This window comes from Xiphophorus couchianus, chromosome 6 (assembly GCF_001444195.1).
Source record: "Xiphophorus couchianus chromosome 6, X_couchianus-1.0, whole genome shotgun sequence".
Taxonomy (NCBI): Eukaryota; Metazoa; Chordata; class Actinopteri; order Cyprinodontiformes; family Poeciliidae; genus Xiphophorus; species Xiphophorus couchianus.
Genome location: NC_040233.1, coordinates 17,690,701 through 17,718,559, shown reverse-complemented (window position 1 = coordinate 17,718,559; position 27,859 = coordinate 17,690,701). Strand labels below are relative to the sequence as shown.

Below are 27,859 nucleotides of genomic sequence, written 5' to 3'. Positions count from 1 at the left end.
TTACTGATGATGGTTAGCTTGGCCAAAGAAAGTGCATCCCTAGCTGCAAAAGTAATTTCTTGTTGGGGCATGAGTGGGGCCTGTCTCAGGACAAGGCAATAAGAACTGCCGTCAACCCTCATGGCCCAGAGGTCACTGGGTTTGAGTTCAACTCCATTAGCGTACCAGGTCACATCTGCTGCAGGAACAGCCTCAGTAAGCTTAACACAAAACTCAACCTTCTCTCCTACAGCAGCCACTTTGTCCTCCAAACCCTGCACGATCTCCAGTTTCCAGCCTTTAAACAGAAATAAAAACACAAAGTGATGCTGAAAATCTTGGTGATTAAAGCTTACGATGCAGACAGGTTTATTCATGTAAAATTATTCACACAAAGTACATGTATTATTTATGTAAAAATTACAGACTCAATTCCAGAGTTCTAAGTTTTTTTTTGATTAATTTAGGAAAGACGGAAGGAAAGATGGAATAAACAAAGGAAAGAACGAAGGAACCATAAGTATCGAAGGACAGAGGAAAGACACAATTAGGAAAATAAGTAATGGCATAAGGAAAAAAAAGACCAAATGACATTAATATAGTAAGATAGGAGGGAAAGAAGAAGTAGGACAAAAAATGGATAGCTATGCCATTCTATACATTTGGTAAAACACTGAAATTAAATTGTAGACTTTTTCAGCCTGTCTAGAGATCCAGAATTTAAGCAAATTGGAAGCACCTTTGACAGTGAGCTGGGCAGAGGTGGAAGTTGTTCCAGCTTTAAATGTTACTGTGCAACTGTCTTTGTCATGCAGATCTTTCAGGAGCAGCAGATGACGTCGACCATTTTCAAAAGACACAATCTCTGCTTTACGTGATTCCTTCACTGGTTTTCCATCAAGAAGCCAGTGACAGTCTTTGCTCTCAGGGCGAGAAAGGGCACACTCGAACAATGCTTCGCCCCCATCAAATGTTTCCACGTTTTCCAGGCTTTGGACAATGTTAATGGGTTTGGCTAGAGAAGTGGAAAGACAAAAATATAACATTAACAAAAGAAGACGCTTAATAGATATTTTTAACCAACAATGCTGTAAAATTCAGATACATAAAGCTCTTGTTGAAAAGGGAATACATTTTGTAAAAGCGGCAAAAGATTTGCTTAGGAGTTCGACCAAGACGAGGAGATGTTTTAAAGGCTGTTGCCCTTTCTATGTGGAGGGAAGCTCACCTTCCACATGAAGTGAAGCGACCACAGAGGTACCCTCTGCCTCACAGGAATACGTTCCCGTGTCGGCACCGGAAACACGGTTAATGTACAAGCGAGCAACAGTCCAGTCCTGCTCCACTACCACCCTACGGCCATCAGGCTGCAAAAGCTGCCCATCTTTCCTCCACTGAGCTTTGACTGGCCTGGAGAACTGGCAGATGAACTCAGCCGGTTGGTTTTCAACCACCCAAAGGTCCTCCATATCGTTCACCACCTCAACCATGGGATCTGTGGTCAGGGTGAGGAGTTTTGTGGGGAGTTGAAGGAGGTGATATTGTCAGGACTTAGCCATGAATGATATGACAGGGGCATGCCAAATGATGTAAGGGCTTTGTAATCCCCCAAAACAAGTTCTTATGTTATTATATTTTATAAGATTTTTTGTTTTGCTTTTGTTCCACTAATGCACTTAAGTAAATATGCTGTACATACAGATGGGGATTAAAAAGTCCCACAGTGCTGGCAGCAGATAGGAGAGAAGGGGGTCACAAATGGACAGAGTGCCAATGCTGAACTCATGGGAGTTGCAGGAGAGTTAGAGGTTTTAGTGTTAGGGGCAGTGAAAGGACAGGGTATGTGAATGAGAGCATCTAGCCAGTCTGGATGGGTGGAGCAGCACGTTTTTGCTCTGTTCTCAGCTGAAGTCCAAAATGTAATTCATACATACCACATTAAGAAGAAATTTGCTGGATCTAAACAGCAAACAGATATCGCTCACTGTTTAGAAATGTATAGAGTTTGGACTGCACCGCTAACTTTATAATAATCACGATTGCCTGTTTTCTGTCTTACTACATCACAACACCATCCCCCCCTGGATTCCAGTTATTTATTTTTGCTGTTATCCATCAGAGCATACCAATCAGATTATTACTCTAAAAACTTTTCATCCACTATTTTACAACAAATTTGTTAGCAGTAAAGAGACTCCTTGAAAGAAGAAATAACCTTAGATTAATTAGCAAATAAATAAAGATATCTGTGCAACAAGTAAATTACAGTAACCTTTGTGAATAATATTGACTTCTCATGAGAGGACAGCTAGAGGAAAATATTTCCAATACCCTGTTCTTAAACTACTTAAAGTTCTTAAAGGGGAATTAAAATTAGCTGAAGATGAAATTGGCAGCTCAAAGCTTTACAACAACTGAAGATCAAAAATTGGCCATAAAATTCTGAGTATGTCTGGATGAAATACGTTTGACTCAATCAAATTGATTTTGCATTTTTTTTAATTAATACTAAGCGTTAAAAAATGTGTAGCACTGGTGGGTGATTAATGAAAATAATGTAGTTGTATTCTGAAAAATCATATTCACAATCGTAATTATCAGTTTGCCATTTCAGCAGCCCAAAATACATCACTTATCCAAAACAAAATACAAATGTAAAGCAAAAGTTTATTTGCAATATGGTTTTTCAGGACCTATCAAATAGCTGTGGAAGTACTCTGAACAGTATTTTTTACACCTCTGGTGTGGTGCTGCACCCAGTTGTATGTTTTGGTAATATCAAACCATACAGCATGAAACTCAACAGTTTAATTAATAGAATGTAAAACAATCTGGCTCATGCATGATTATGTGCAGGATTGCAAAAATATTTTAAAGTTTCTAAAAAAAATCTATAAAAAATAAAGAAAAATGTCACAAAGAAAAGCAAAATTCACTAGCATTTTTCTAATGTACTAATATTTATTCAAATATTTTGAATAAATATTTCCAGTTGATTTTTGTAAAAGACTGACAGCAAGTTAAAGTGTGAAGTCCTAAAAGTGCCGCAATGCATACATTTTTAAATAAATATTTAAAATCAAAATTAAAATTAAAGAAAAAAATATGTATATACATATGAAATATAAATATTTAATATTTTTGTATCCAAAAGTAGTTTGAAACATACATTAAATAATTAAATGTGAAACAACTTATCCAATGTCACCTCAATATTGATTTATATAAGTCTTAGTCTACTATGTCTGTAGTTGTTTTATAGCTAAATAAAGGCATCTACAATAACTTAAATGTCAAAAATGTATTATTATTCATGAGATATATTTATTAAACAAACTAGGAAGCCAAATTTAAAAACTATGTTCAATATTCAGCTATTTGCCTATTCAGCACCATAGAGCAAGTTTCATTTTGGAAAAAAGAAATCCATGGATTCAGAGGGTGGTGGTAAAACACTTCAAAACCTGTACAAACCAGGGTTGTGATTTGCAACAATAAGTAGCACGATAACAGACTTTGTGCTAGAGCACTAGCTGCTCTCCCTGCTCAGTGTCAGCTGTATATCTTTCAGAGTGTGACTGTCAAAAACATTGATAGAAAATTACTTATATAGTCTTTCTCTGATGCCTGGCACAAAAAAAAACAAGGAATGGTACCAGTTCTTGGTCCTGCGATTAGGGACCATTGATTTAAACTGTTAACGTTGCTAATCATATAGACCCATAGTTTTAGCCCACTGACGAAAATGCTGCATTGCAGCATACAACAATGGAATAACTAAATAAGTGCTAAAATAGTAACTTTTAGTCACACAAAATAATATGTTGGAAATTATCCATTTGATTCCAGTTCTAATTGTTGAATGACACATTTAAATAATTGGTTCTTGATTTGGCACTTTTAGAACTCCATACATAAAGAAAGTCAGAAATATTCTTGTTTAAAATTCTACATTACTGAGATCCTTAAACAGAATACCTTTAACTAAGAGCTTGGCTGATGAGGTTAAGTTGCCCGTTTTGAAGGTGACAGTGCCTGAGTCATCTGTAGCCAGGTTCTTAAAGGTGAGTGTGTGGATAAAGCCCTGTTCCACCCCTATATCAATACAGGGGTTGTTCTCCAGCAAGGTGCCATCCAGCCACCACTGCACCTTACCAGGCGCCCTACCAGAAAGCTGGCAGGAGAACGTTGCCCATTCCCCAACAAAGACGTCAGTGGTCTTAAGACCAGTAACAATGAAGACTTCTTTCACTGTTGAGTGAAAAATACACACACATGCATACACTAAGTTTTAAACGAATTCATTATCAAGCATTGCATCAGTTTGACTGACAAAACCAAACAATTCAGCAGACAGACAGTAAACAATCAAGACAGACGTAGAAGGGACAGCATGGAGACTACCTTGCACTGCCAAAGAAGCTGTAGTGAGCTGTTCTCCTGCATCACAGGTATAGTAACCACTGTCTTCAGGTTCCAGGCTATGAATACAGAGCTCTTGAATGCGCCCCTCCTGCTTCATCTCATACTTCTTACCAGGTTGGAGGACAATACCTCCTTTCCTCCACTCAACACGGACACCTGGCTTAGACACTTCACACTGTAGAGTGATATCATCACCCTCTATGGCGTCCTGGCTCTTGAGCTCTTTCTTGAAGAACACTGGGGCACCTAGCGGGTTAATTAAGTATATCATCAATCGGAGAAGTTGACAGAAACTTACAAAAAGATAAAAAATGCTAGAGTAGGTATGTTGTTCAGGCCTATCTTGGTCCAGTTTTCAACTTAGACAGGAAACATTCTTGTTTTACCTTGCACAGTTAAAGTAACTTCACACTGTGCATCTCCAGTATCACAGATGTATATTCCTGAATCCTCTGGGACCAGGTTGTGAATTCGGAGCTGATGCAAAGCACCGTTCTTCTTCAGGTCATACTTTATACCAGCTTGGATTGGCACATTGTTCCTCATCCACGTGAGGGAGGCATTGGAGTCGGAGATGGAGCAACTGAGTGTGACGATTTCTCCCTCTACTGCTGCAGCATTATGAGGTTTCTCTAATATTACCACTGTAAATATAGGAAACATAAAGTTCAATTGCAGTGATATGTCTTTTTTTAGAGTTCTTGTTCTAACTCTGACTTACATAGCATTAGCATTAAGTTATATATTTCCTGTGCTTTGCTGATATTACGTTTTATAAAATGAATAATTATTGTGAGTGGTAATGCTAATGATAATGAAAAGGACTAAAATGAAAAAAATCTGTTTAATTGTTGATGAAGATGTTTCTGGGCAATAAAACGCTAGAGATACGACGTCATCTATTTTACCTTTGGGTTTCTCCTCGACCAGAAGACAAGCCACACTCTTCTCCTCACCAACGACAAAGGCAACATCACCTGACTCATCTGTGGTTACCATCTTCAGAGCCAGTCGGTGAACTCTGCCCTGAACGCTCATTTGATTCAGATCATTATTTTGAAGGAGGTTGTCTCCAAGCCACCATTCCCCATGAGTGACGCCTACATGCGACAGCTCGACCTCAAAGATGGCGTCCTGACCAGTGGTCACGGTAACATCATGGAGCTCACGGACAATGCGAACATGCTCTGAGAGTGAATGTGAAGTGAAAAGTGAGGTCAAACGGATCTTTCATAGAGCATCACTTTCTAAATGTTAGTTTAGCACTGAGTATACAAGGTCCCTGTTTTACATTTAAATAACCTGAAAGGACCCTCCTGTACATACTAACTCTGTAAAATGGCAGATAATAAGGTGAAGTTGTTACCTTTAATAGTCAGCCTAGCAGTGCATTTCTTGTCTCCTGTGTCACATGTATATTCACCACTATCCTCCTTGACCAGCTTGTGTATCACCAGGCTGTGAGTGGTAGCTCTCTGCTGAATGGTGTACTTCTCTCCCTGAGAGAGGACAGTTGAGCCCTTCCACCAAGTCACCTTACAGTCAGGGCTTGATGTCTCGCAGGACAGTGTGGTCTCTCCTCCCTCTCTGGCCTCTTGGCTTTCCAGCTCCTTTTTAAAGGATATTGGTGGCACTGCCAGAAAGACCAGTTAAAGAAGATGAGCATTATAAGGCTTTTTAAGTTTTAGGAGGTGAATATGGCCTCCATGTAACACACCATGAATACATAAGGTATAGACTGTACCAAAAAGCAACAAACAACATGCATAACATAGAAGATGACATAGCATAACAACACACTAAGACAGAACATGAAAAGAGGTCTCAGAAAACAAAACTTGGTTGTTTAGAAGGGAACCATAAACTGGTGGACCTGGTCTTTGAACAAAATAAAATGAGCTAAAATATAAAGACATAGTCCAAATGCTTTATTTATCATGAGTGTACATTTCATACAAAATTGAAATGTAGACATTCAACATAATTTTAACAGGTGTTAGTTCAAGAATGTTGTGATGGACACAGGATCATCACACTGTTAATATATAAACCTGTATTTACCCCAAGCTGTTGACCCAGTTCAAAATCAACTGAGTTTCTGAAATTGACCACTTTACATTTCATAGAACACAACTGGTTACCAGAAATGAAAAATCACTTCTTTTACAGGTTGGTAAATGGAGCATATGTTAGCACTAACAGGATATGACAACACCACTCTTCAGTGCTGAATCTGTTGACAGGAAGCTAAAATTATGTGAAAAAAATAAGTTTCTCAATTTTTCCATTTTGAAAAGTTCAATTATCTCAGTCGTGCAACAATGTGGATTAGAACATTCTGGCAAATCTTTATACATCTGACAGGTGAGGAAAGGTTTTGGTCACTCAGCAAGAAGCACAGTCAAAGATTTTTCTTAATAATGCTATCCTCACTAAACACGCTGGATGCTAAAAACAGTTTAAAATGTCCACTGCATAATCATTTTGCTTTTGTTTAAAAAAAAAAAAGTGATCCCGTTTAACTGGCGAGCTGTGAAACGCTAACTGCTCCCTCTCACACACTTTTCCAGGTATGCAAGTGGGTCAATAACTGCGGAGATACTAGGAGAATCTATGTGAAAGAGTGAAAATTTTAGAAATATGAAAAAGAAGGAGATATTACAGAAAAAGAAATGGCTATCAGGTTGAAGAGCTCTTGTAGTAATTGATCAACAATATCTCTCACAATAATAAAGATGGAGAACATTGGAGAAAGGTCCAAATGATAACGATGAAGGAAACAATGTGGATTAAAACAGTCTGTTTTAATTCTTAAAACTATTTCTGCCTTTCTTACCTCTGACTGTGAGAGAAGCAGTGGAGGTGTGGTTTCCTACAGTGAAAGTGACTGTTCCAGAGTCGGAGGCTGTGACACCTCTAAGTGTGAGGCTGTGCACCCGGCCCTCAGACCTTATCAGATTCATTTCATTATTTTGCAGAGGGACATCCTGGAGTTTCCACTGTATCTGTGGAGTCTCCTCATGAGAAAGCTGACACTCAAAGTGGACATCTTCCCCCTCATGAACAACACAGCTCTCCAAGAACTTCAAAATCAGAACCTCAGCAGCTACAGAGACATTGCAACAGCACACAGATATTGAAAAGTTGAAACTGCAGATTGCAATAAACTTTAAAGATTTCAGCTTAGCTGTTATTGAAATCATCAAGTGAAGAAAAACAGCATTCTGGTGTGTCAACGCTTAGGAAGGATGGAGCACCACAAAAAGTGACAAGTGTTCCAGTTCAATGTCAAATTATGTGAAGAGCTGGAGGAGTTGTTAGGAAATGTACAAGAATAAAACCTAATTTGCAAAATTAACGTGCATTGAAAAAAGGTCTCAAAAAATAACTTTTCTTAGAGAGGAAATTCCAAACAAGACAACATGATAGAGAATGTAAAAGGTGGTTGTCAGGGTGATGCATAAAAAGAAATCCTACCATTAACATTAAGGGTTGCTGAAGTCTTCTGGAAGCCTGTATCACAGGAGTATTCTCCTGCGTCGCTTAGCTGCAGCTTATAGATAACAAGCTGGACCACAGTCCCTTCCTGCTTCAGTTGGTATTTGCTACTGGCTGTCAGCACCTTGTCACCACACCTCCAGACCACACTGGCTCCCAGTTTGGTGATCTCACAGCAAAAGCTAACAGACTCACCTTCCTGTCTTTCCAGGTTTTGTAGCTTAGTTTTGAAAAGGACAGGTTTGGCTGTGGGAAATTCAAGAAATTAAAATGATCAAAGTTAAGAAGAAATAAGAGCACAAGTAAAATTTTTATTTCATCACTCCTTAAAGTCACTATCAGTGCATTGTGAAAGTATTCTTTCTCATTTTGTCAACTTAGAACCACAAACTTATGTGTATTTTATTGGTCTATCACATAACCAGTCTGATCCCTGGTCTATCAAATAACAGGGTGTTAATACTTTTTCAAGGCTCTAAAGAACATAGAAAAGTAAGCACCAGAGACAACGTGTCACAAAAGTTTGGATCTTGAGCTTAGATCCTGATTGACTCAAATTTTCAGAGACAAAGGAAGAGCCCACTCAAGCTATTTGGATACAAACAGGTTGTAAACATACCCTTCACAGACAGATTTGCGGTGCTTTGATGTTCACCAGTGTCACAAGTGTAACTTCCAGAGTCCTCTGGTTCTACATCATGGATTATTAGAGTAGCCAGGTTCTCTGTTTGTCTAATTTCATATTTTCCACAAGGGCAAAGGCCAAGTTCTCCTTTCCTCCATTCCAAAGAAACACCTAACTTGGAAAGCTCACACTGTAATGTGGCACTCTGGCCTTCTTCCACAGTCTGACATTCCAACTCGCGTTTGAAAAACACCGGGGAGGCTGAAGAACAACAAGAACAATAAGTAGTTATTTAAAAGTAAAGACAAGAAATGAAGAGGTAAATTGATGGGAGGAGAAATTAATACGGATGTGAAAAGACAGACTTGATGGATGGTAAAGAAGATGGTCTTCACCGTACCATTCACAACAAGAGATGCAGAGCTTAATATGTCTTCTGAGCAGCACGAGTAGGTTCCTGTGTCTTGAGGAGTCAAATCAAAGATCTGTAGCTCGTAACGTAATCCAGTTTGTTTCAACTGGTACTTTTCTCCATGACTCAAGACTTCGGGTCCTTTCTTCCACTGTACAGGGACTCTGGGTTTAGAAAGCTCACAGTGCAGAGTAATGCTTGCTCCCTCCTCTGATACACAGCTTTCCAGGTCTTTATTGCATACAACTTGAACAACTGAGGAATCAATGATTTACATAAAGTATTGAGTTTGATGTTTTGAAAACACAAGACATATGCTAACAAACCAGTCTTTTTTATTAGGTGTCTTACGAAGATTACATTTTTAGAAAACAACTGTTTTTAAATACAGACATGTACAACCATTAAACCTTTGTCCATCAAGCAGACTTAGCCTTCATGGGTTATACCAAATACCCCACAGACAATCCACATAAACAACTAAGTAGAAAACACAATGATGAAAAAGCACTCCACCCACCCATAACTTCATCTCTTCAGGGTCGATATGAGAATGGCAGTACCAGTTTAGACCACTAAGTGTCAGTACTACACATTCTATGTTATTTCAGATGTATGCAATCACATGAAAGCAACAAAAGTGTGTTTTTTAACATGTCAAAGAAAACAAAATCATACTTTAGGACAAGAGCATTAGATACAAAAAGGAATGTGATGGGGAGTAGGATAAGGTTTTTACATTTTCAAGCAAGTGTTTCAATATTGAAGAAAACAGGTGAGGGGTTCAAGCAGATCAATCAAGATCTAGCAAAAACAAACTGCATTAAGAAAAATAGTTTTCCAGGGCTCTGACTTCACTCATACCTCATTCTAAGTGGTTAGGTTATCCAGCAGGGGGCATTGACTGAGATAACGCTTCCAACAACTAAATGTCTTTCCACTCTTGTTATTAAAATGTTACTATTCATTAACATAGAAAGTACTCCTACATTAGTTATTCTGGATGTTCTTGTGTACACTGCTCTATCTTCTCAAACCCCCAGTCGATCGTGGCAGATGGCCACCGGTACTGAGGCAGATTCTGCTGGAGGTTTAATGGGGAGTTTTCCTCTCCATTGTCACTACATGCATGAGCAGTATGAGGTATTCTTGTAAAGTCAACAACACACTATCATCATATCCTCATCCTGGAGGAGGGAATGCTCATAAAGTTTCATAAATTTTGTGCTGCACTGCAACACAGAAAGCTTTAAGGCCTACATACAAAAGGCTATCTGTAGCAGAAGACTGACACAGCACATCACTATGTACACACCTTTCACACCGTGAAACATGACATAGACAAAGCCAAGCAGACATGCAGCTCTAATTGTAACAAAACCTAGAACTGTAAAGTAGTGACTCAGTATGTCCCTGCCATCCTGGCATACAAGACATCCCCAAATCGCTCAAAAACAAACTGACATAAACGTAGCACCAAAGTTTGATGTGGAAACATGAGTCAGGAGCTACCTTGTGCCTGGATTTTGGTCTCGTCACTCTGAGCAGCTTGTTTAACAGTCTTCTCGCCTAGGACTAAACACAACAATAATCTCACAATCTTACAGAGATGAGTTTACTGAACCAAATACAACACCAGCATGGAGCCAGGAGAGCAGACACAGTCAATAACAATGCACAGTTTAATGTTACTAGCTTACGCTTACAACTCTGCCCTAAACACAGATGTTCTTTTGTTTAATGCAGACTGTAAAGTGTACAAAATCTCTAGGAAAAGGGAAAGCTAATAAATATATGTTAAAATATCATAGGCTCCTCTTTCGAATCTACCAAATTCAAATTCAAATTGGAAAGCAAAATTCATACCAAATTCAAATCACTGCAAAAAGTAGACAGTATTGCCAGCATGCCATGCAGCACTACAAATTGGACATAGAATTGAAACAAAACAGTAAAATACTGATGAAATACAAACACTAAAGAAGAAAACAACACCTTTTCTCTGAGACTAAATTGAACAACAATTATATGTTTTCCACCTTTGGACAAATTTTAAACATTATTTACACCAAAAATATTTTTCAACAAAGACTCTCACAGTATCCAACAGATACGAACAAGCTAGTCATATTACCTTCATGTTCCATATCAAATTCTCTTGAGCTTCTCTGATTTTTCTCTTTCAGTAGTTGTGGTGTAGGGGCTTCACCAGTAGACGGCAGGTTCACAGCTACAATAATTGGGCACAATTGTAATTTTATATAAAAATACACAAGCTGCAGGAAGCACTCAAGTCTGGTCATTGGAGAAACACGGCCGATAGATGCAAATACTATTTCATATCAACAGTCAGCCTCCATGCAAGAAACAAAACAACCTTGAGAGTGCAGAAACCTGTGGATCTATGAGCTGAAAACATGAAATAAATACACGCTAGGTATTTGAAAGTGAGCAATTCAAAAAGCATATGTAGCCTGGAAATGAGACATCATGTGAAACAGCCAAGTTACAAAGCAACACGTTTTAATTTGAACATGTAGAACATTTCTCAAGACAACAAGCAAAGGTGAAACTCTTAAGAATGTTACCTTCTACAGTTTCATTTATCTCCTGCTTCTTCTGTTCAATGCTTTTAACTTCACTCACCTTGACTGCAATGCAAGTGCAACAAAAATAGTCACACTATAAGTTCTTTAAACTTTTGCTTTCCAACAAACACTTTACTAAAACGAAATAACAGAATCATACAACAGAAACAGCCATACTCTGAGATTGTAAAAAATATTAGCCTGCAAGGCTAAAATTTAGATGTTTTATCCTCAGTCTGCTTTTATCAGTGATTTGCAAGCACTTAACTCAGAAAGCAGCACAATAACTTCAAATTTAAACTAAAAGAAATTGACTATACAGGAATATACACTTTGTATACATTTAATTTGAGCTTACATCTATTATAGACAGTACAGGCAAGTCAAAAATACAATTTAAAGGAAGACTCAACAACAAAGACACAATTATTCAACTGAACAAAACATACAGCTCAGAATCACCCAACCATATTTTCTTACCTACCTTCAGTTTTTTCTTTGGTCTCCTGAGTTTTGAGTTCTGGTTTAGCAGCAGAAGAAGGCGGAGACAGCTTCACAGCTGAAAGAAAATAATGCAGTCAGTGTGCCGTAACATATCAGATTATTCATATGAGTTCATGAACTAAATACAAAATAATTGAAGGAAACGTTCAGAAATGAAAGGCAAACAAAACAACTGAGCACCAGTTGTACCAGCTTGATTGCACAGAATACTAAAAAAAACAACAAGTGATAAGTTTGGAAATATACCAACAGCAAATAACAGAAAGAAGAAAAATACTTTGTTAATTTGTGGAATTAACTCCAGAATTGTAATGCCATACAAGTGTTGCACAAACAAGATCATACAAATTGTCACAATGGTGAGTTCGCCACAGTAAAACACATTATGTGACAAAAAACTCAAAAAGTTGACATGTCAGCCACACACAAGAGGAACATAAGGCAAGTACACAAAATTAAACAACACAACCAAACATAAGAGCAACTTAACAAATTTAAAAAACTACAGAGCAGATTCTAAACACAGACACTATAAATTTCATACAAAGAATACACTATCAATGAAACTTCAGTTTTGCACATGGCAAACAAATACATTTGCTTTGTTAGGTTTCAAATAAATCCTCTTCCTACCCTTGATCTTTAGGTTGGCTGTGGTCTTCTGGTCTCCACACAAACAGCTGTAATCTCCACTGTCTTCTGGCACCAATTTGTTAATAATGAGTTCATTCACAGAGGCCTTCTGCTTCATCTGGTACTTCTCTCCAGACTTCAGAACCTGTGTTCCCTTCTTCCACTCCACAGAAACTCCAGGTTTGGAGAGCTCACAACGCAAAGTAACACTGGCTCCCTCTTCAGCCTCTCGACTCTCCAACTTCTGTTTGAAGGTCACTGGTTGGGCTGCATGGTTATTAGTTGGTATTTTGTCAAATGATATACCACAACAAATAGAACATAAACAGGCATACAGTACAACTCAGCTGAACACCCAGGACTAACATTAACAGTTAACACACTTTGATGACAGACGGGAACTCCAACCAACAACCTTAAACACATACATAAAAGAAAAAGACACTCAAAATAACTAGTTGTAATAAAACTGATAATAAATCCTCCTCCTACCCTTGATTTTGAGGCTGGCTGAGGTCTTCTGGCCTCCACACACACAGCTGTAGTCACCACTGTCTTCTGGCAATAGTTTGCTAATAACAAGTTCATTCACAGAAGCCTTCTGCTTCATCTGGTACTTCTCTCCAGACTTCAGGACCTGTGATCCCTTCTTCCACTCCACAGGGACTCCAGGTTTGGAGAGCTCACAACGCAAAGTCACACTGGCTCCTTCCTCAGCCTCTTGGCTCTCCAACTTCTGTTTGAAGGTCACCGGTCGGGCTGTGTGGTCATTAGTTATTACACAATCAATGGTATGTCACAGCAAATTTCACATAAACAAGCACAAATCACAAGAAAGCTGAACAACCAGGGCTTACACTGACAGTTTGCCCACGTTGATGGCAACTCCAACAAACAACCTTAAACACATTATATAAAAGAAAAAGACACTCAAAATAACTAGTTGTAATAAAACTGATAATAAATCCTCCTCCTACCCTTGATCTTGAGGTTGGCTGTGGTCTTCTGGTCTCCACAGATACAGCTGTAGTCTCCACTGTCTTCTTGTACCACTTTGCTTATAATGAGTTCATTCACAGAGGCCTTCTGTTTCATCTGGTACTTCTCTCCAGACTTCAGGACCTGTGTTCCCTTTTTCCACTCCACATGGATTCCAGTTTTAGAGAGCTCACAGCGTAAAGTAACAGCGGTTCCCTCTTCAGCCTCCTGGCTCTCCAACTTCTGTTTGAAGATCGCTGGTTCTGCTGCATGGTTATTAGTTGTTACACAATCAATAGTATGGCACAGCAAATTATGTAAAATTTGCTGTGACAAGCACAATTGTGACAGCAAATAAACAAGCACAATTCAAAACAAAGCTGAACAACCATGCCTTAGTCTGACAGTTTGCACACTTTGATGACAGACAAGATCTACAACACACAACATTAAATACATACATAAAAAAAATCAATCGAAAAAGTAATAACAGTTGAAATCAACTGACAATAAATCCTCCTCCTACCCTTGATTTTGAGGCTGGCTGAGGTCTTCTGGTCTCCACACACACAGCTGTAGTCACCACTGTCTTCTGGCAATAGTTTGCTAATAACAAGTTCATTCACAGAAGCCTTCTGCTTCATCTGGTACTTCTCTCCAGACTTCAGGACCTGTGATCCCTTCTTCCACTCCACAGGGACTCCAGGTTTGGAGAGCTCACAACGCAAAGTCACACTGGCTCCTTCCTCAGCCTCTTGGCTCTCCAACTTCTGTTTGAAGGTCACCGGTCGGGCTGTGTGGTCATTAGTTATTACACAATCAATGCTATGTCACAGCAAATTTCACATAAACAAGCACAAATCACAAGAAAGCTGAACAACCAGGGCTTACACTGACAGTTTGCCCACATTGATGGCAACTCCAACAAACAGCCTTAAATACATACATGAAAGAAATACACACTCAAAAAAACCTTGTTGTAATAAACTAACTATGAATCCTCCTCCTACCCTTGATCTTGAGGTTGGCTGTGGTCTTCTGGTCTCCACAGTCACAGCTGTAGTCTGCACTGTCTTCTGGCACCACCTTGCTTATAATGAGTTCATTCACAGAGGCATTCTGCTTCATCTGGTACTTCTCTCCAGACTTCAGGACCTGTGTTCCCTTCTTCCATTGGACGGAGACTCCAGGTTTGGAAAGCTCACAATGTAAAGTAACACTGGCTCCTTCCTCAGCCTCCTGGTTCTCCAACTTCTGTTTGAAGATCACTTTTTGGGCTGCATGGTCATTAGTTGTAACATAGTCAGTGGTATTCTTGCTACAACAAATAGTACACAAAAAAGCACAAAATACACCTATACTGAACAAATAGGTCTAATACGGACTGTTTCACACATCAATTACAGACAAGATCTACAACAAAAACCACAAACACACAAAAACTCGTTGAAAGGAACTCAAAAAATCCTTCTCCTACCCTTGATCTTGAGGTTGGCTGTGGTCTTCTGGTCTCCAGACAAACAGCTGTAATCTCCACTGTCATCTGGCACCACCTTGCTAATAATTAGTTCATTCACAGAGGCCTTTTGCTTCATCTGGTACTTCTCTCCAGACTTCAGAATCTGTGTTCCTTTCTTCCACTCCACGGAGACACCAGGTCTGGAGAGCTCACAATGCAAAGTAACACTGGCTCCTTCCTCAGCCTCCTGGCTCTCCAACTTTTTCACAAATGTCGATGGCAATGCTGCACAAGTGGGTTTTATATAATAGCAAAATTTGACACAAATAATAAGAAAACTTCAAAGCTTTGGTGTTTTTTGACTAAACTTTCTAAACCTCTGATAACGAAGATATGATTTCATACCACCATTTTTAGATTAGCAAAAGTTGTCTGGTCTCCACAAAAACAAGGAGAATCTCCTTCCTCTTCATCACTAAATTCACAATTTTAAGTATACAAAGGGTACACTTGAGTAATGTTTTTCTCTTGGTATAAAATGTTCTGGTCATTTCCTCCACTGGATATTGGAGGCAGCAGGTTTGAGATTAATTAATGTTTTCGTTGGAGAACAAAATAATAAAACTCAATATAGCTTATGAGTCATCCAATGTGAATTAAGAGGGAATGACATTTATTACATTTTTGTGTTAAGTCAGGTTGGGGAGGAATTGAAAGTGAAGTTTTCAGTTCCTTACATATTCCTAATTTCTCACCTTTCACAGTCACCTTTGCCATGCTTTTAGCAGTGCCCACGTCACATGTGTAGATGTCAGTATCCTTCTCCTCCAGGTGTTTAATGATGAGAGTTAGGACCTTCTCCTTCTGGGACATCTCGTACTGACCTCCAGCCCTGAGCTCTGTGTGGCCTTTCAGCCACGTCACCGCGGATGGAGTTTGTGCCGTTTCGCAACGTAAGGTCACAGAGGTCCGCTCATCTGCTTGGATGTCCTCAAGCACTTTGGTGAATTTATGGATCGGTTCTGGTAAAAGTAAAATTGCTACAGTTTAGAAAGTAACAATCATCCCATTGGTTTGTTATATATTTTTGGGGAACACCAATGTTCAATATATGGCTGGAAAAAGAAAGAAAATTGTCTGATCTCATGTCGGACTATAATGTTTAGCAGCAATGTGTTAAAGTGAATGTACTGAATATTCTTAATAAATTAAATGTAAAACGTGTGTGTGTCTAAAGGTAATGTTATTAGCATGTACAAATCTCTACAAGTTCACAGAAAGAAATACTCAGGAAGAAAAAAAGGAGAATCTGAACTTTAAATGTTTAATTATTTTGTTATTTTTATATTACAGTTTGATATTAAACTGCTACTGAAAGTGGTTTATTGTGAATATTTCTTCTTTTGAATATTCAGATAACATATAAGGAGGATAGGTTTTATTTCCAGTTTGGAATAAATAAATAAATAGTAAGTTGGCCAGCTGTGACTACATATGTAAAAAGATAGGTCATAAAGTGCATACATTTCATCCTTACCCTTAATTTCCAGTTTGGCTCTTGTGGTTGCACCTCCAACAACTTCACAGCTGTACTCCCCAGAATCTTCAGCAGACACAGTGTGAATGGTCAGCTTCATGAGCTTCTCCTGTTGACTGATCTCATACTTCTTGCTTGTTCTGATGGCTTTACCATCTTTGGCCCACTTTACAGTAAAACTAGCCTGTGTAACCTCACAGGCAAAAACAGCGTCTTCGCCACACACAACAGAAACATTCTGAAGCCCATTTGATAGAGATGAAGCTTTTCCTGTGCCATGGAAACACAATGTTAAGATGACTTATTTTGGTATGTATGCCTCTATTTTAATCACCAATTCTGAATAGCAATTGAACAGAGACGGAGATAAGCTATGTGAGAACTATTCTAATACATTCAAAATTTATGAGTTGACTTACTTTCAACTTTTAGTGTTGCTTTGGAGCTCAGGTCTTTAATGCTGAAGACCACCTCACCAGCATCAGCAGGGGTCACATCCTTTAGGGTCAGAGTGTACTTCCGCCCCTGACTGGAGATCTTAAAGTGACCTCCATTTTTAATGGCTTTGCCATTAACAGACCACAAGCAGTCATCAATGCTCTCACGTGACAGAATGCACTCAAAGCTGCATGTGTCTCCTTCATTCACCACAACAGATTTCAGTTTTTTTGTGATACCGATACCAATTTCTAGGATAGGAAAGAAAGAGTTTTATTTTTTTTCCCCTTCACTTTAACTCTAAATTGCCTACCTAAAAGGGTACTCACCTCTTACAGTGACCTTTGCCTTTGTGACTTCTGTGCCAAGATCACAACTGTATTCTCCAGCATCTTCCTTGGTCACATCCTTAACAATCAATCCCAAAGACTTGCCCGTGTGAAGGAGCTCATATTTTGGTCCAGCTTTTAACACTTTATCCTCTTTTCTCCATATAGGAGAAACTCTTGGCTTGTTTGCTTCACATGTCAAAGTTATCATGCCTTTCTCCTCTCCTGTGACATCGTCTAGTGACTTGAGGAACACAGCTCTTTTCTCTGCAGGTTAAGAAAGGTGGGAGAAATTAACAGCTACATTTATTTCTATACACTATATGAAGATGAAGTCCAAACACTAGCATCTACGTATATACTGAGTTTATATTACACATCGGTATATTTACCTCTGTGGGCAATTTGTTAAACTGGCATTTATTTAGGAATACTAGAGTAAACTACAAAAATACTTTTGTTGTTCTATCACATAAAATCCCAAGAAAATATATAGACATACTGTATGTGGTTGCAAGTGACAAAATTTTATAAAGTTCCAAAATACTTTGAGTACTTTTGCAAGGCACTGCAATTATATGTTTTTGAGCAGTAAATTAATTTAGGTAACCAGGAAGTTTGAGGCCAGTTATTAAAAGACAGCGAATGGCATTGCTTACCTTTAACCTTCAGTGTGACAGATTCTTTCACTTTGCGTACTTGAAAGGTGATAGTTCCCCCATCCTGAGGCGCCAAGTTCTTCAGCCTGAGCTTGTGGACCTTACCCTCATGTGTGATGGTGTTCACCTCATTGGTGAACAGGACCTTCTCATTAAGAAGCCACTGTGCATCTTCATCAGTGTAGTTGATCTCACATGTGAACATTGCATCGCTGTCTTCATCAACCTCTGTGTCAGCTAGATGCTTGGTGATCTTTATTTCTCGGACTGAGAAGTTAAAACAAGAAAGTAGTTTTAATATCAATATAAGTTATGTGAGTATGCAGTTTTCCATGAACTATAAATCATACCTTCAACAGTTAGAGTCCCTTTGGTTTCAGCAGGACCTGACTGACAGCGGTACTCCCCACTGTCTTCTTCAGTCAGCTTTTGAACAGTAAGTTGAGCCCTCGCAGCATCTTGTCTTATGCTGTATTTATCTGATGCTGCCAGAAGAACCTGACCTTTGAACCACTTCACTTCTTTAGGTGTGGCAGAAAATTTGCAAGCAAGTGCAGCAGAGCTTTTTTCATTTGCCTTTATATCTTTTATATGCTCAGTGATCTCAAGTGGGCGCTCTAAACATACAGAAAAGTATATAACAACAGTATTAAAACAGAAAATATACCCAATTGTTGTGTGAGCCTGAAAAAAAGTGTTCACCTTTGACTGTAAGCTGAGCAATAGATTTGCTTTTCCCTGCAGTGAATTGAACTGGTCCAGTCATTGATGCTTTGGTTTTTTTAAAAGTGAGACGATGCATGGTGCCTTCTTTCTCCATCTCAACATCAACACCCTCCTGCACAGGAACTCCATTCAAAGTCCAAATTGGAGGTTTCACTAATTCCATACTGACTTCAACTTCAAAAACAGCTGCAAAGGGTTCCGTCACCTCGACTGAACTGAGTTCCCGGACAATACTGATAGACTGTTCTGTAAGAATCAAAAAAAGATCAAAGTAAGAAACTGCAAATTGCATCCATTATTCTCAAGATAACAGATATTTGTAGAATATTTTATTAGTTATATGACCCAAGAATGGCCATTCATGTAATTTGACTAGCACAAAAACAATGATCAAAATTTAATTTACTGACATTTGTCCAATAACCACATATCTAAAAAGTCACCTGGCTGTATGTCTCTCTACACACTCAGATATTTTTCTGATCTTTTGAGTAGTAATTTATTTTAGAAACTACTTGAAGTCATTTCTAGACAGTACTGTTTCATTTCATTCTCTTACTATATTTTGCTATCAAACTACCTATTGTTTTCTGTTTATTTAAGATTGGATCAAGGGGCCCACAGGTCCAGGGCATAATCATGACATCCCTCTCTCCGACAGCACACTATGGCTCAAATTGAGGGATTCAATGGTTTTCTCAGGGCAGAAGGTCCACCCCACAAGTTCTGGATTTTTCTCAGGCTATCCTAGCAGTGGGACATGTCTGAAAACCCTAAAAAAGAGATCCCCAAGGGCATTCTGACCAGATCCCCAAACTACTTCCATTAGATTATTTCACTGCCAAAAAGTAGGGGCTCTTCTCCGAACTCTTCTTTTCGTCTCCTAGCCCATTTTTCTATCACAAGTCACTGAGATATTTGAGCTCCTGTATTTGCAACAGATATCTGGTCAGGAGAGACCAGTCCACCTTTTTCCAATTTAGAACCATGTCCCTAGAGTTAGACGAGCTGACTCTTATCCGTGCACCTAATGTTCAGGTGTGAACCACTCCAGTGCCCACTAATGGTCATGAAATGAACATACCACCACAACCTCATCATTCACAAATGGTAACAAGAAGATCCAGAGGTTCTATGAATACCACAGGATTTACAAGGAAAGGCTCCCCTGGTGGAGCCCAATGTACACTTGGATCAAACTCAAATTTGTGAAGAGATTGATTATACAAGGATTATACAACCACTCATACGATGCCCTAGGGAACTACAGAAAGGTCTACTGGTCTGCTGATGCAGAGGGAAAAAAAACCCTAATGCTTCTCTTGAAGTAAGGTTCGCCGAGCATCCTTAGAGTAAGATTTTCAAAGGAGACTGAGAAGTGTGATCCCTCAATAGGAATATGAACTGTAAATTCAAAGATCTCACCATTTGTTTTGGTTTCCTAGGTCTGTTCAGGAGCCTGCCTCACCACCTGATCCAATTCATTATCAGGCAGATATCAGTTAAGATGATCTTCATTTAACCATAAGTACCAAGTCCCAATGTGGAATATCTTGTGCTAAAACATAGTGTTAAAATACCACTTGGATTCAGAACAGCTAAGCAATTTCTTCCAATTAAGCACCTCTAGGTGATTCCATCATCACCCACAACAGCATAAAAATCTCCCAGGAGCACATCCAGGTTTTGTTACAGTATTCTTTCTAGTATCTCTCCAGGGGTGAGGCTCCAGATCAAATGCTGTGTGCAGAGACATACATTATCCAGATTTTATTACTCTGCATCACACCAGCTCCAACTTCTTTCCCTCCAATGAAGTGGGATTTTGTGTTCCAACAGTTGCATAACAAAACCATAAATCAGAGGGCTCAGAACTGTAATTTCTCTAATTTAGATGTCTAATTTAAGACCAGTCCTTACCTGGAACGTCACCTTGATTTCTCTGGTGCTGGGGACTAGGTGTTGTCATGATCTGTGTCTTTCTGTGTTTATTTAGAGTTTTCTGTCCCCTTAAGTCTCTTCGTTGTCCTGTCCTCCCCTTGATTGTTCCCAGGTGTGTCTCGTTTCTATGATTACCCTCCCGTGTATTTAACTCCACCTGTGTCCTTTGTTCCTCGTCGGGTCCTCGTCAATGTTAGCTTCTGTGTCGTCAATGTTTAGTCTCTTCGTGTTCAGTGTGTGTTACTCCTGCTCGTTGTTTGGACTAAGTTATTTTCATTAAAACATCATATTCATCATACCTGGGTCCGCTGCATCTGCCTCACCACTCTCACCACCCGCACTTCCTGACAGAAGGACCCGACCAAAAGTACGGTGAGGCACGCTAATTACATCATGGACCCAGGGGGCTTGCGGAAAACCATAAAGGACTATGTCGAAGAGGTGGCAAGGCCATACTCTGCCCGTCACCGCCTGAATATAGCCACACGCTTGGTGATTATGCTGGACGAATGGATCCCGCGACTTCCGCATCTGGGGCTGGCGGAGTTGCAACAGGAGGCAGAGAGGGAGTGCCTGACGGCGGCTGCCGTGCTGAGAGGTAACCCTCTGCCTCCCAATCCGCACAGTTTCTCCGCCAGCCCAGATCCAGCTCCAGCTCCGGGACCAGCACCCCCAACCGGCGCAGCCGGCGCACCGGAGGCCGTTCCAGCCGGCGTTCCTGCCGGCGCACCGGAGACCGTTCCAGCCGGCGTTCCTGCCGGCGCACCGGAGGCCGTTCCAGCCGGCGTTCCTGCCGGCGCACCGGAGGCCGTTCCAGCCGGCGTTCCTGCCGGCGCACCGGAGGCCGTTCCAGCCGGCGTTCCTGCCGGCGCACCGGAGGCCGAATCAGCCGGCGTTCCTGCCGGCGCACCGGAGGCCGAATCAGCCGGCGTTCCAGCCGGCGCACCCGAGGCCGAATCAGCCGGCGTTCCAGCCGGCGCACCCGAGGCCGAATCAGCCGGCGTTCCAGCCGGCGCACCCGAGGCCGAATCAGCCGGCGTTCCAGCCGGCGCACCCGAGGCCGAATCAGCCGGCGTTCCAGCCGGCGCACCCGAGGCCGAATCAGCCGGCGTTCCAGCCGGCGCACCCGAGGCCGAATCAGCCGGCGTTCCAGCCGGCGCACCCGAGGCCGAATCAGCCGGCGTTCCAGCCGGCGCACCCGAGGCCGAATCAGCCGGCGTTCCAGCCGGCGCACCCGAGGCCGAATCAGCCGGCGTTCCAGCCGGCGCACCCGAGGCCGAATCAGCCGGCGTTCCAGCCGGCGCACCCGAGGCCGAATCAGCCGGCGTTCCAGCCGGCGCACCCGAGGCCGAATCAGCCGGCGTTCCAGCCGGCGCACCCGAGGCCGAATCAGCCGGCGTTCCAGCCGGCGCACCCGAGGCCGAATCAGCCGGCGTTCCAGCCGGCGCACCCGAGGCCGAATCAGCCGGCGTTCCAGCCGGCGCACCCGAGGGCGAATCAGCCGGCGTTCCAGCCGGCGTTCCTGCCGGCGCACCGGAGGCCGTTCCAGCCGGCGTTCCTGCCGAGACCCTGACCTCCAGCGTTCCACCCGAGACCCTGACCTCCAGCGTTCCACCCGAGACCCTGACCTCCAGCGTTCCACCCGAGACCCTGACCTCCAGCGTTCCACCCGAGACCGAGACCCTCAGCGTTCCACCCGAGACCGAGACCCTCAGCGTTCCACCCGAGACCGAGACCCTCAGCGTTCCTCCCGAGACCGAGACCCTCAGCGTTCCTCCCGAGACCGAGACCCTCAGCGTTCCCTCCGAGACCGAGACCCTCAGCGTTCCCTCCGAGACCGAGACCCTCAGCGTTCCCTCCGAGACCCTGCCTCGGGGGGCTCGTCGTCGCCGTCTGTGGGCGGCCCCCGGGACTCCCCGTTGCCACCTCCGGCGCCGCGGGCGACCGCCGGACCGCCTCCGTGGTTCCCGTCTCCAGCGCCACGGACGGCCGCCGGACCGCCTCCGTGGTTCCCGTCTCCAGCGCCGCGGACGGCCGCCGGACCGCCTCCGTGGTTCCCGCCTCCAGCGCCGCGGACGGCCGCCGGACCGCCTCCGTGGTTCCCGCCTCCAGCGCCGCGGACGGCCGCCGGACCGCCTCCGTGGTTCCCGCCTCCAGCGCCGCGGACGACCGCCGGACCGCCTCCGTGGTTCCCGCCTCCAGCGCCGCGGACGACCGCCGGACCGCCTCCGTAGTTCCCGCTGCCACGGACGACCGCCAGACCACCTCAGTGGTTCCCGCCTCCTTTGCCTCCGCCCACCCTGTGGGTAGTTTTTTTTTTTGTTGTTTATGGACTCTTGGCCCTTCTTGTTTTTCCGCCCACAACTGTGGGTTGTTTTTTTGTTAGTTTGGACTCTGGCCCGCCGTCCGGCACCCCTCCACCCACCCTTGTTGGGTTTTTTGGGTTTTTTTTTTTTTTTCTTGGGCGTCTGGTAGCCGCCCTTGAGGGGGGGGTACTGTCATGATCTGTGTCTTTCTGTGTTTATTTAGAGTTTTCTGTCCCCTTAAGTCTCTTCGTTGTCCTGTCCTCCCCTTGATTGTTCCCAGGTGTGTCTCGTTTCTATGATTACCCTCCCGTGTATTTAACTCCACCTGTGTCCTTTGTTCCTCGTCGGGTCCTCGTCAATGTTAGCTTCTGTGTCGTCAATGTTTAGTCTCTTCGTGTTCAGTGTGTGTTACTCCTGCTCGTTGTTTGGACTAAGTTATTTTCATTAAAACATCATATTCATCATACCTGGGTCCGCTGCATCTGCCTCACCACTCTCACCACCCGCACTTCCTGACAGGTGTAGTGGGCTATCTATTGTCTTGTTGACACCAGGGGCCAATGCTTGGCAACCAGTTGCACGTTATTGAGGAGCAAGGTTTGGTAATAATTATCTTATCAAGTTCTTATATCGTTGAATCTTTGATCTATTGACAATGTTTTACTGTCATCATCATGAATCTAGAACTATTAAAAATGTAAATATTTGGGGCAAATCCATTTCTTGTAATAAATGACACTTACACTTAAATCCATGAATACTTTCTGTTGTGATCTAAATCACTTGGACAAATTACATAGATGTTATATGAGTAGCATTTAAAACGTTTCATTTGGTTTACAGGATAAAAAAGTTAATTGATCTCAATAAATTAGTAGGTGAGATTGGTTACAAGAAGAAACAAAATACAAATTGGTAGATGTCTAGGTTTTATCCCATTAGTAGATTATTTCACACTCATAAATAGATCGATGCCTCATTGACTCAGTCTGATGGCTTGTTTTGTGGGTGTATCTATTCATAACAACATTAAGAGTACAAGTATTCTTTGTCATCTTCTGTTTTACCTTCTACAAGCACTTTACAGGATGTCTTGTCATCTGTAGCATCGCAGGTATACATGTCTTCATCACCAGAATCCACGTCATTGATGGTGAGCTTTCGGTACACATCTTCACCTTTGATCTCGTACTTTTTGCTGGCTTTGATCTCCATCTTGTTCTTGAACCACTTCACTTTTGCACTGGCACGTGACACTTGGCATTCAAGATGAGCACGGTGCTTATACATCGCTATCTTATCCCTGAGTTTCTTCACAAACTTGACAGGCAGTTCTATAGTAACATGAACATGGCGTGATTGTAGACTAGCAATTGTGTCTCAAAAAAGGCCTATCAGTGCAAAAGGTCTTATTACAGCTCTCGCTAAAGCACATGATAGGAAGGCCATTGCTCAATAAGTCTGCCAAAGCCAGAGAAAGCAGAGGTAGATATTATGGCAATGGAACACAAAAGCAAAGCTATAACATAAAAATGCCAGATAAAATCCACAAATTGATGCAGCTCAATGTAACTTTGACTGTTTCCCACCATTTACATAGAAACTGAATAAATTTTGCATATGCAATGTGATCATTGGCAGCAAAAAATCAAAATTACTGGGTAATCACACAATTGCCTACATCAAATCAGAAAACTAGTTATGCCAAAATGTCAGGCTAAAATCTTGATGTAAAGAAAAAAAAACAAGTTTGATTCTTGATAAAATGTATTTGGGGTGCCATCAGGCCTCAATGAGGAATAAAAACCCAAATGCAATTTGCAATCGGATAGTCGATACTATCAAATTAAAAGCAGTCAGAATGATGCAATGCGTTTCTTATTTTTAGACTAATATACATCTAGTACGTATGTGAAGATTTAATCTTAATATTGTATGTTGCGTAAGATAAGATTATGAAAATAAAATTGCAGTAGTCAGTGTGTAGATTTAGAGGAAGTATCGCTTACAATATGCAGATAGGTATGGCATTCATTCTAACGGTTTTGACCCAATGGATACGATTAATCCAATTGCAAAACTATGAAAGGTTATTGACTTCATGCCATTCTCCATTCAGCATTTGAAAAATTAATAGATATTCATAAGACAAATGCTTACCTTTCACTTTAAGTTTTGCAGCTGAAGATGCTTTTTCAGCTGTAAATCTAATTTCACCCATGTCTTCAGGAGTTACAGATTTAAACAGCAGTATATAAGTTCTGCCTGGAAGAGGATAAAACATTTTCAAATAAAAGCATAAAAGTTCTAAGCATTTCAAGCCTTTTAAAATCCTTACCCTCTTGTCTCATCTTGACATTTTCGCTGGCTTTAATTTTAGCATTTCCTCTGAACCACTGGTACTCCACGTCATCATGAGAGATTTCACAGATAAACAAAGCACTCTCCTTCTCCACCGCTTCCACATCTACTAGCTTCTTAATAATCTTGATGTCTCTGGCTACAGAAACCAAATTAAGAATGTATTTTGTTAGGACAATAAAATACACTTTGATTGGTTTAACCACTTTGACTGGTTTAATAAATTTGTAGGTAATTAATCACCTTGCACAGTGAGCTTAGCAGAGGTGTTATCATCAGCTGTGTGACAGATGTAAGTGCCTCCATCTTCAGGCGTGCATTTGTTGATAACTAATGTGCGCTTTCGGCCCAAGGAATGAATAGCAATGTTCTTTGTTGACTTCAGTTCAACATCATCCTGCAGAATTGTTGTTTTCAAAATGTTATTAATATTATTTTTGAATAGTATATTTTTATTTTGCTTATATAGATGAACAAGTAACTTTTCACCTTGAACCATTTAACTTCTGCGTTGTTTCTAGACACTTCACATTCAAATGTTGCCTTTTCCTTCTCAGAAACATTGATGTCCATAAATGGTTTGGAGATCATAGCAAGAGGTTCTGTATGATTAGTACATTTAAGTCAAAAAATGGCAATGTTCAGACAATTCCCCCTTAGAGCAAATAATCATCAGAATTTACCTGTGACAATCAGTTTGCTTGAGGTATGGACTCCCTCTGCTTGAAAGGAAATAGTCCCAGAATCCTCTCTCTTCAGATTGGAAAGCGTCAGGATATGCTTTTTTCCCACAGTTGTGATGCGGCAGTTTGCCCCTGACTTTAACTTGGCCCCATCTCTGGTCCATGAGCCTTCAACATCAGCTTGACTCAGCTCCACTTCAAGAGTCACTGTCTCCGTTTCATGAGCTTTTGTTTCTGTTAGAGCTTTTATTACCTGAATCTTCTTCACTGAAGGGGAAAACAGCATTTAGTGATCATCATGCAGTGAGAAAGTGAAAAACGTTGAAGAATAGAAACAGTTTTTGATAAACTTTACTGCATTTGTGTTGTTAGGTCTTTTTGTCAAATGTCTTTGATAAACAAAGTCTCTAAGATATTTGAAGCACAGGCAAAGAGTGAGTCTTGATTTATTTTTCATGATTTTTGGCTTTAACTCTCACATACTATATATAAACTGCTGGGCAAATTTCTGAATGACTGGTCACACTCACTTTTGAAGTATTTACTACATTTACCATGCCTTAAAATATTATCTTCATAACTCAACTGCTTCTGAATTGTTGGCGAAAGTTGAATCTAGAGAGTGTTCGTCAAAATGGTTATGACAGCAGGTGTTTCCTTTGAAGCAATCATGGTTGACAAAAGAAGACTGTTTCAATCACCACTCTCTTTAAAATGAACCATCTGCCCTGCTAATTCAGTCAGAATGACAAATGATATGTCCTTTTATAGCACTTTCCCCTGAGTTGATTATAAGATTATTGAAGAATGAGAAGGTGATTTTGTGTAAGGTCAGAAGCACAGTGCATTTTTAATACCAATCAATATTTCTTCTGATCATTCTACATAGCAACATGGACTAAATATAAATCACCACCATAACAGCTGAAACTGCAAAACTAGATTTCTGTCAATCAGAAAAAAAAATTGCTAAGCAATCCTCTATATACAAAATAGGAAAAAACATTCTGTTATTGTGGTTCAAGGGTTGTAAGGTATTTTGTATTAGTCTCTCCAAAAACATTATTAGGGATTATTCTTACTCTCAACAGTGAGTTTTGCTTGAGTCTTGTCATCCAGAGTCTCACAGGAGTATATCCCGCGGTCAGAATAAGTTACTCTCTTGAAAATTAGAGCCTGCTTCGCTCCTTGCACTCGGATCTCTATGTTTCCTGCGGGCTGCACAACAACACTGTTCTTCATCCACTTGACTTCATCTGAAGGTTTACTCAGCACTACTTCCAGTTTTACTTCATTCCCTTCTTCCACTGACACATTTTCCAGCTTTTTCTTAAAAGAGACAGGTTCACCTGGGAAAAGCAGATGTGGTGATTTACACATATTTTGTATTTTTTGGAAATTGAAAATTAACAAAAGTAAAAATAACCGCTATTGCAGAAAACATTTCTAAGCTTACGCTGAACTTGAAGAGTTGCTTTGCAGCTTTTGCCTTCTGCATCAACACTAACTTCTCCTGCATCTTTCTGTGTGACTGAGGTGATGGTTAGTGCAAAGCTACCACCTCCATGCTCAGGTTTGTACTTGGGCCCAGCAGTGATGGGCATATTGTTGTGGAACCACCGAACATTGGCATCAGCCGGAGTGACTGCACATTTAAAAATGGCATCCTTTCCCTCCATTGCGGCGACGTTGTTCAGTTTAGTGGTCAACCTCACGGGTCTTGGCGCTGAAAAGAATGAAGCCAGTTTTTAAGATGCAATCAGGTGTTTTCACTAACA

At 41.1% G+C, this 27,859-nt stretch overlaps 1 protein-coding gene across 20 annotated transcripts in view; it reads right to left on the bottom strand.

Moving 5' to 3' along the window:
- obscnb (obscurin, cytoskeletal calmodulin and titin-interacting RhoGEF b) overlaps positions 1–27,859 on the bottom strand; it is a 60,271-nt gene that overhangs the window by 17,088 nt on the left and 15,324 nt on the right. For 2 of the 20 annotated variants that reach the window (XM_028020543.1, XM_028020544.1), the window contains exons 19-55: positions 27,538–27,807; positions 27,164–27,430; positions 26,082–26,348; positions 25,888–26,000; positions 25,642–25,795; positions 25,376–25,537; positions 25,198–25,302; positions 24,105–24,371; positions 18,767–19,036; positions 18,415–18,681; positions 18,065–18,331; positions 17,406–17,672; positions 17,058–17,327; positions 16,639–16,908; positions 15,857–16,123; positions 15,120–15,386; positions 14,653–14,919; positions 14,169–14,435; positions 13,642–13,908; positions 13,157–13,423; positions 12,665–12,931; positions 12,012–12,086; positions 11,528–11,590; positions 11,074–11,169; positions 10,452–10,514; positions 8,928–9,194; positions 8,522–8,788; positions 7,882–8,148; positions 7,241–7,510; positions 5,771–6,037; positions 5,313–5,591; positions 4,791–5,048; positions 4,384–4,650; positions 3,958–4,230; positions 1,208–1,474; positions 719–994; positions 5–277 (exon numbers count right to left, since the gene is read on the bottom strand). In XM_028020543.1, coding sequence (XP_027876344.1) covers positions 5–277; positions 719–994; positions 1,208–1,474; positions 3,958–4,230; positions 4,384–4,650; positions 4,791–5,048; positions 5,313–5,591; positions 5,771–6,037; positions 7,241–7,510; positions 7,882–8,148; positions 8,522–8,788; positions 8,928–9,194; positions 10,452–10,514; positions 11,074–11,169; positions 11,528–11,590; positions 12,012–12,086; positions 12,665–12,931; positions 13,157–13,423; positions 13,642–13,908; positions 14,169–14,435; positions 14,653–14,919; positions 15,120–15,386; positions 15,857–16,123; positions 16,639–16,908; positions 17,058–17,327; positions 17,406–17,672; positions 18,065–18,331; positions 18,415–18,681; positions 18,767–19,036; positions 24,105–24,371; positions 25,198–25,302; positions 25,376–25,537; positions 25,642–25,795; positions 25,888–26,000; positions 26,082–26,348; positions 27,164–27,430; positions 27,538–27,807 — 8,613 coding nt within the window. The remainder of the gene's footprint in view (positions 1–4; positions 278–718; positions 995–1,207; positions 1,475–3,957; positions 4,231–4,383; positions 4,651–4,790; positions 5,049–5,312; positions 5,592–5,770; positions 6,038–7,240; positions 7,511–7,881; positions 8,149–8,521; positions 8,789–8,927; positions 9,195–10,451; positions 10,515–11,073; positions 11,170–11,527; positions 11,591–12,011; positions 12,087–12,664; positions 12,932–13,156; positions 13,424–13,641; positions 13,909–14,168; positions 14,436–14,652; positions 14,920–15,119; positions 15,387–15,856; positions 16,124–16,638; positions 16,909–17,057; positions 17,328–17,405; positions 17,673–18,064; positions 18,332–18,414; positions 18,682–18,766; positions 19,037–24,104; positions 24,372–25,197; positions 25,303–25,375; positions 25,538–25,641; positions 25,796–25,887; positions 26,001–26,081; positions 26,349–27,163; positions 27,431–27,537; positions 27,808–27,859) is intronic. The other 18 variants (XM_028020547.1, XM_028020545.1, XM_028020549.1 and 15 more) reach the window with 18 other exon arrangements.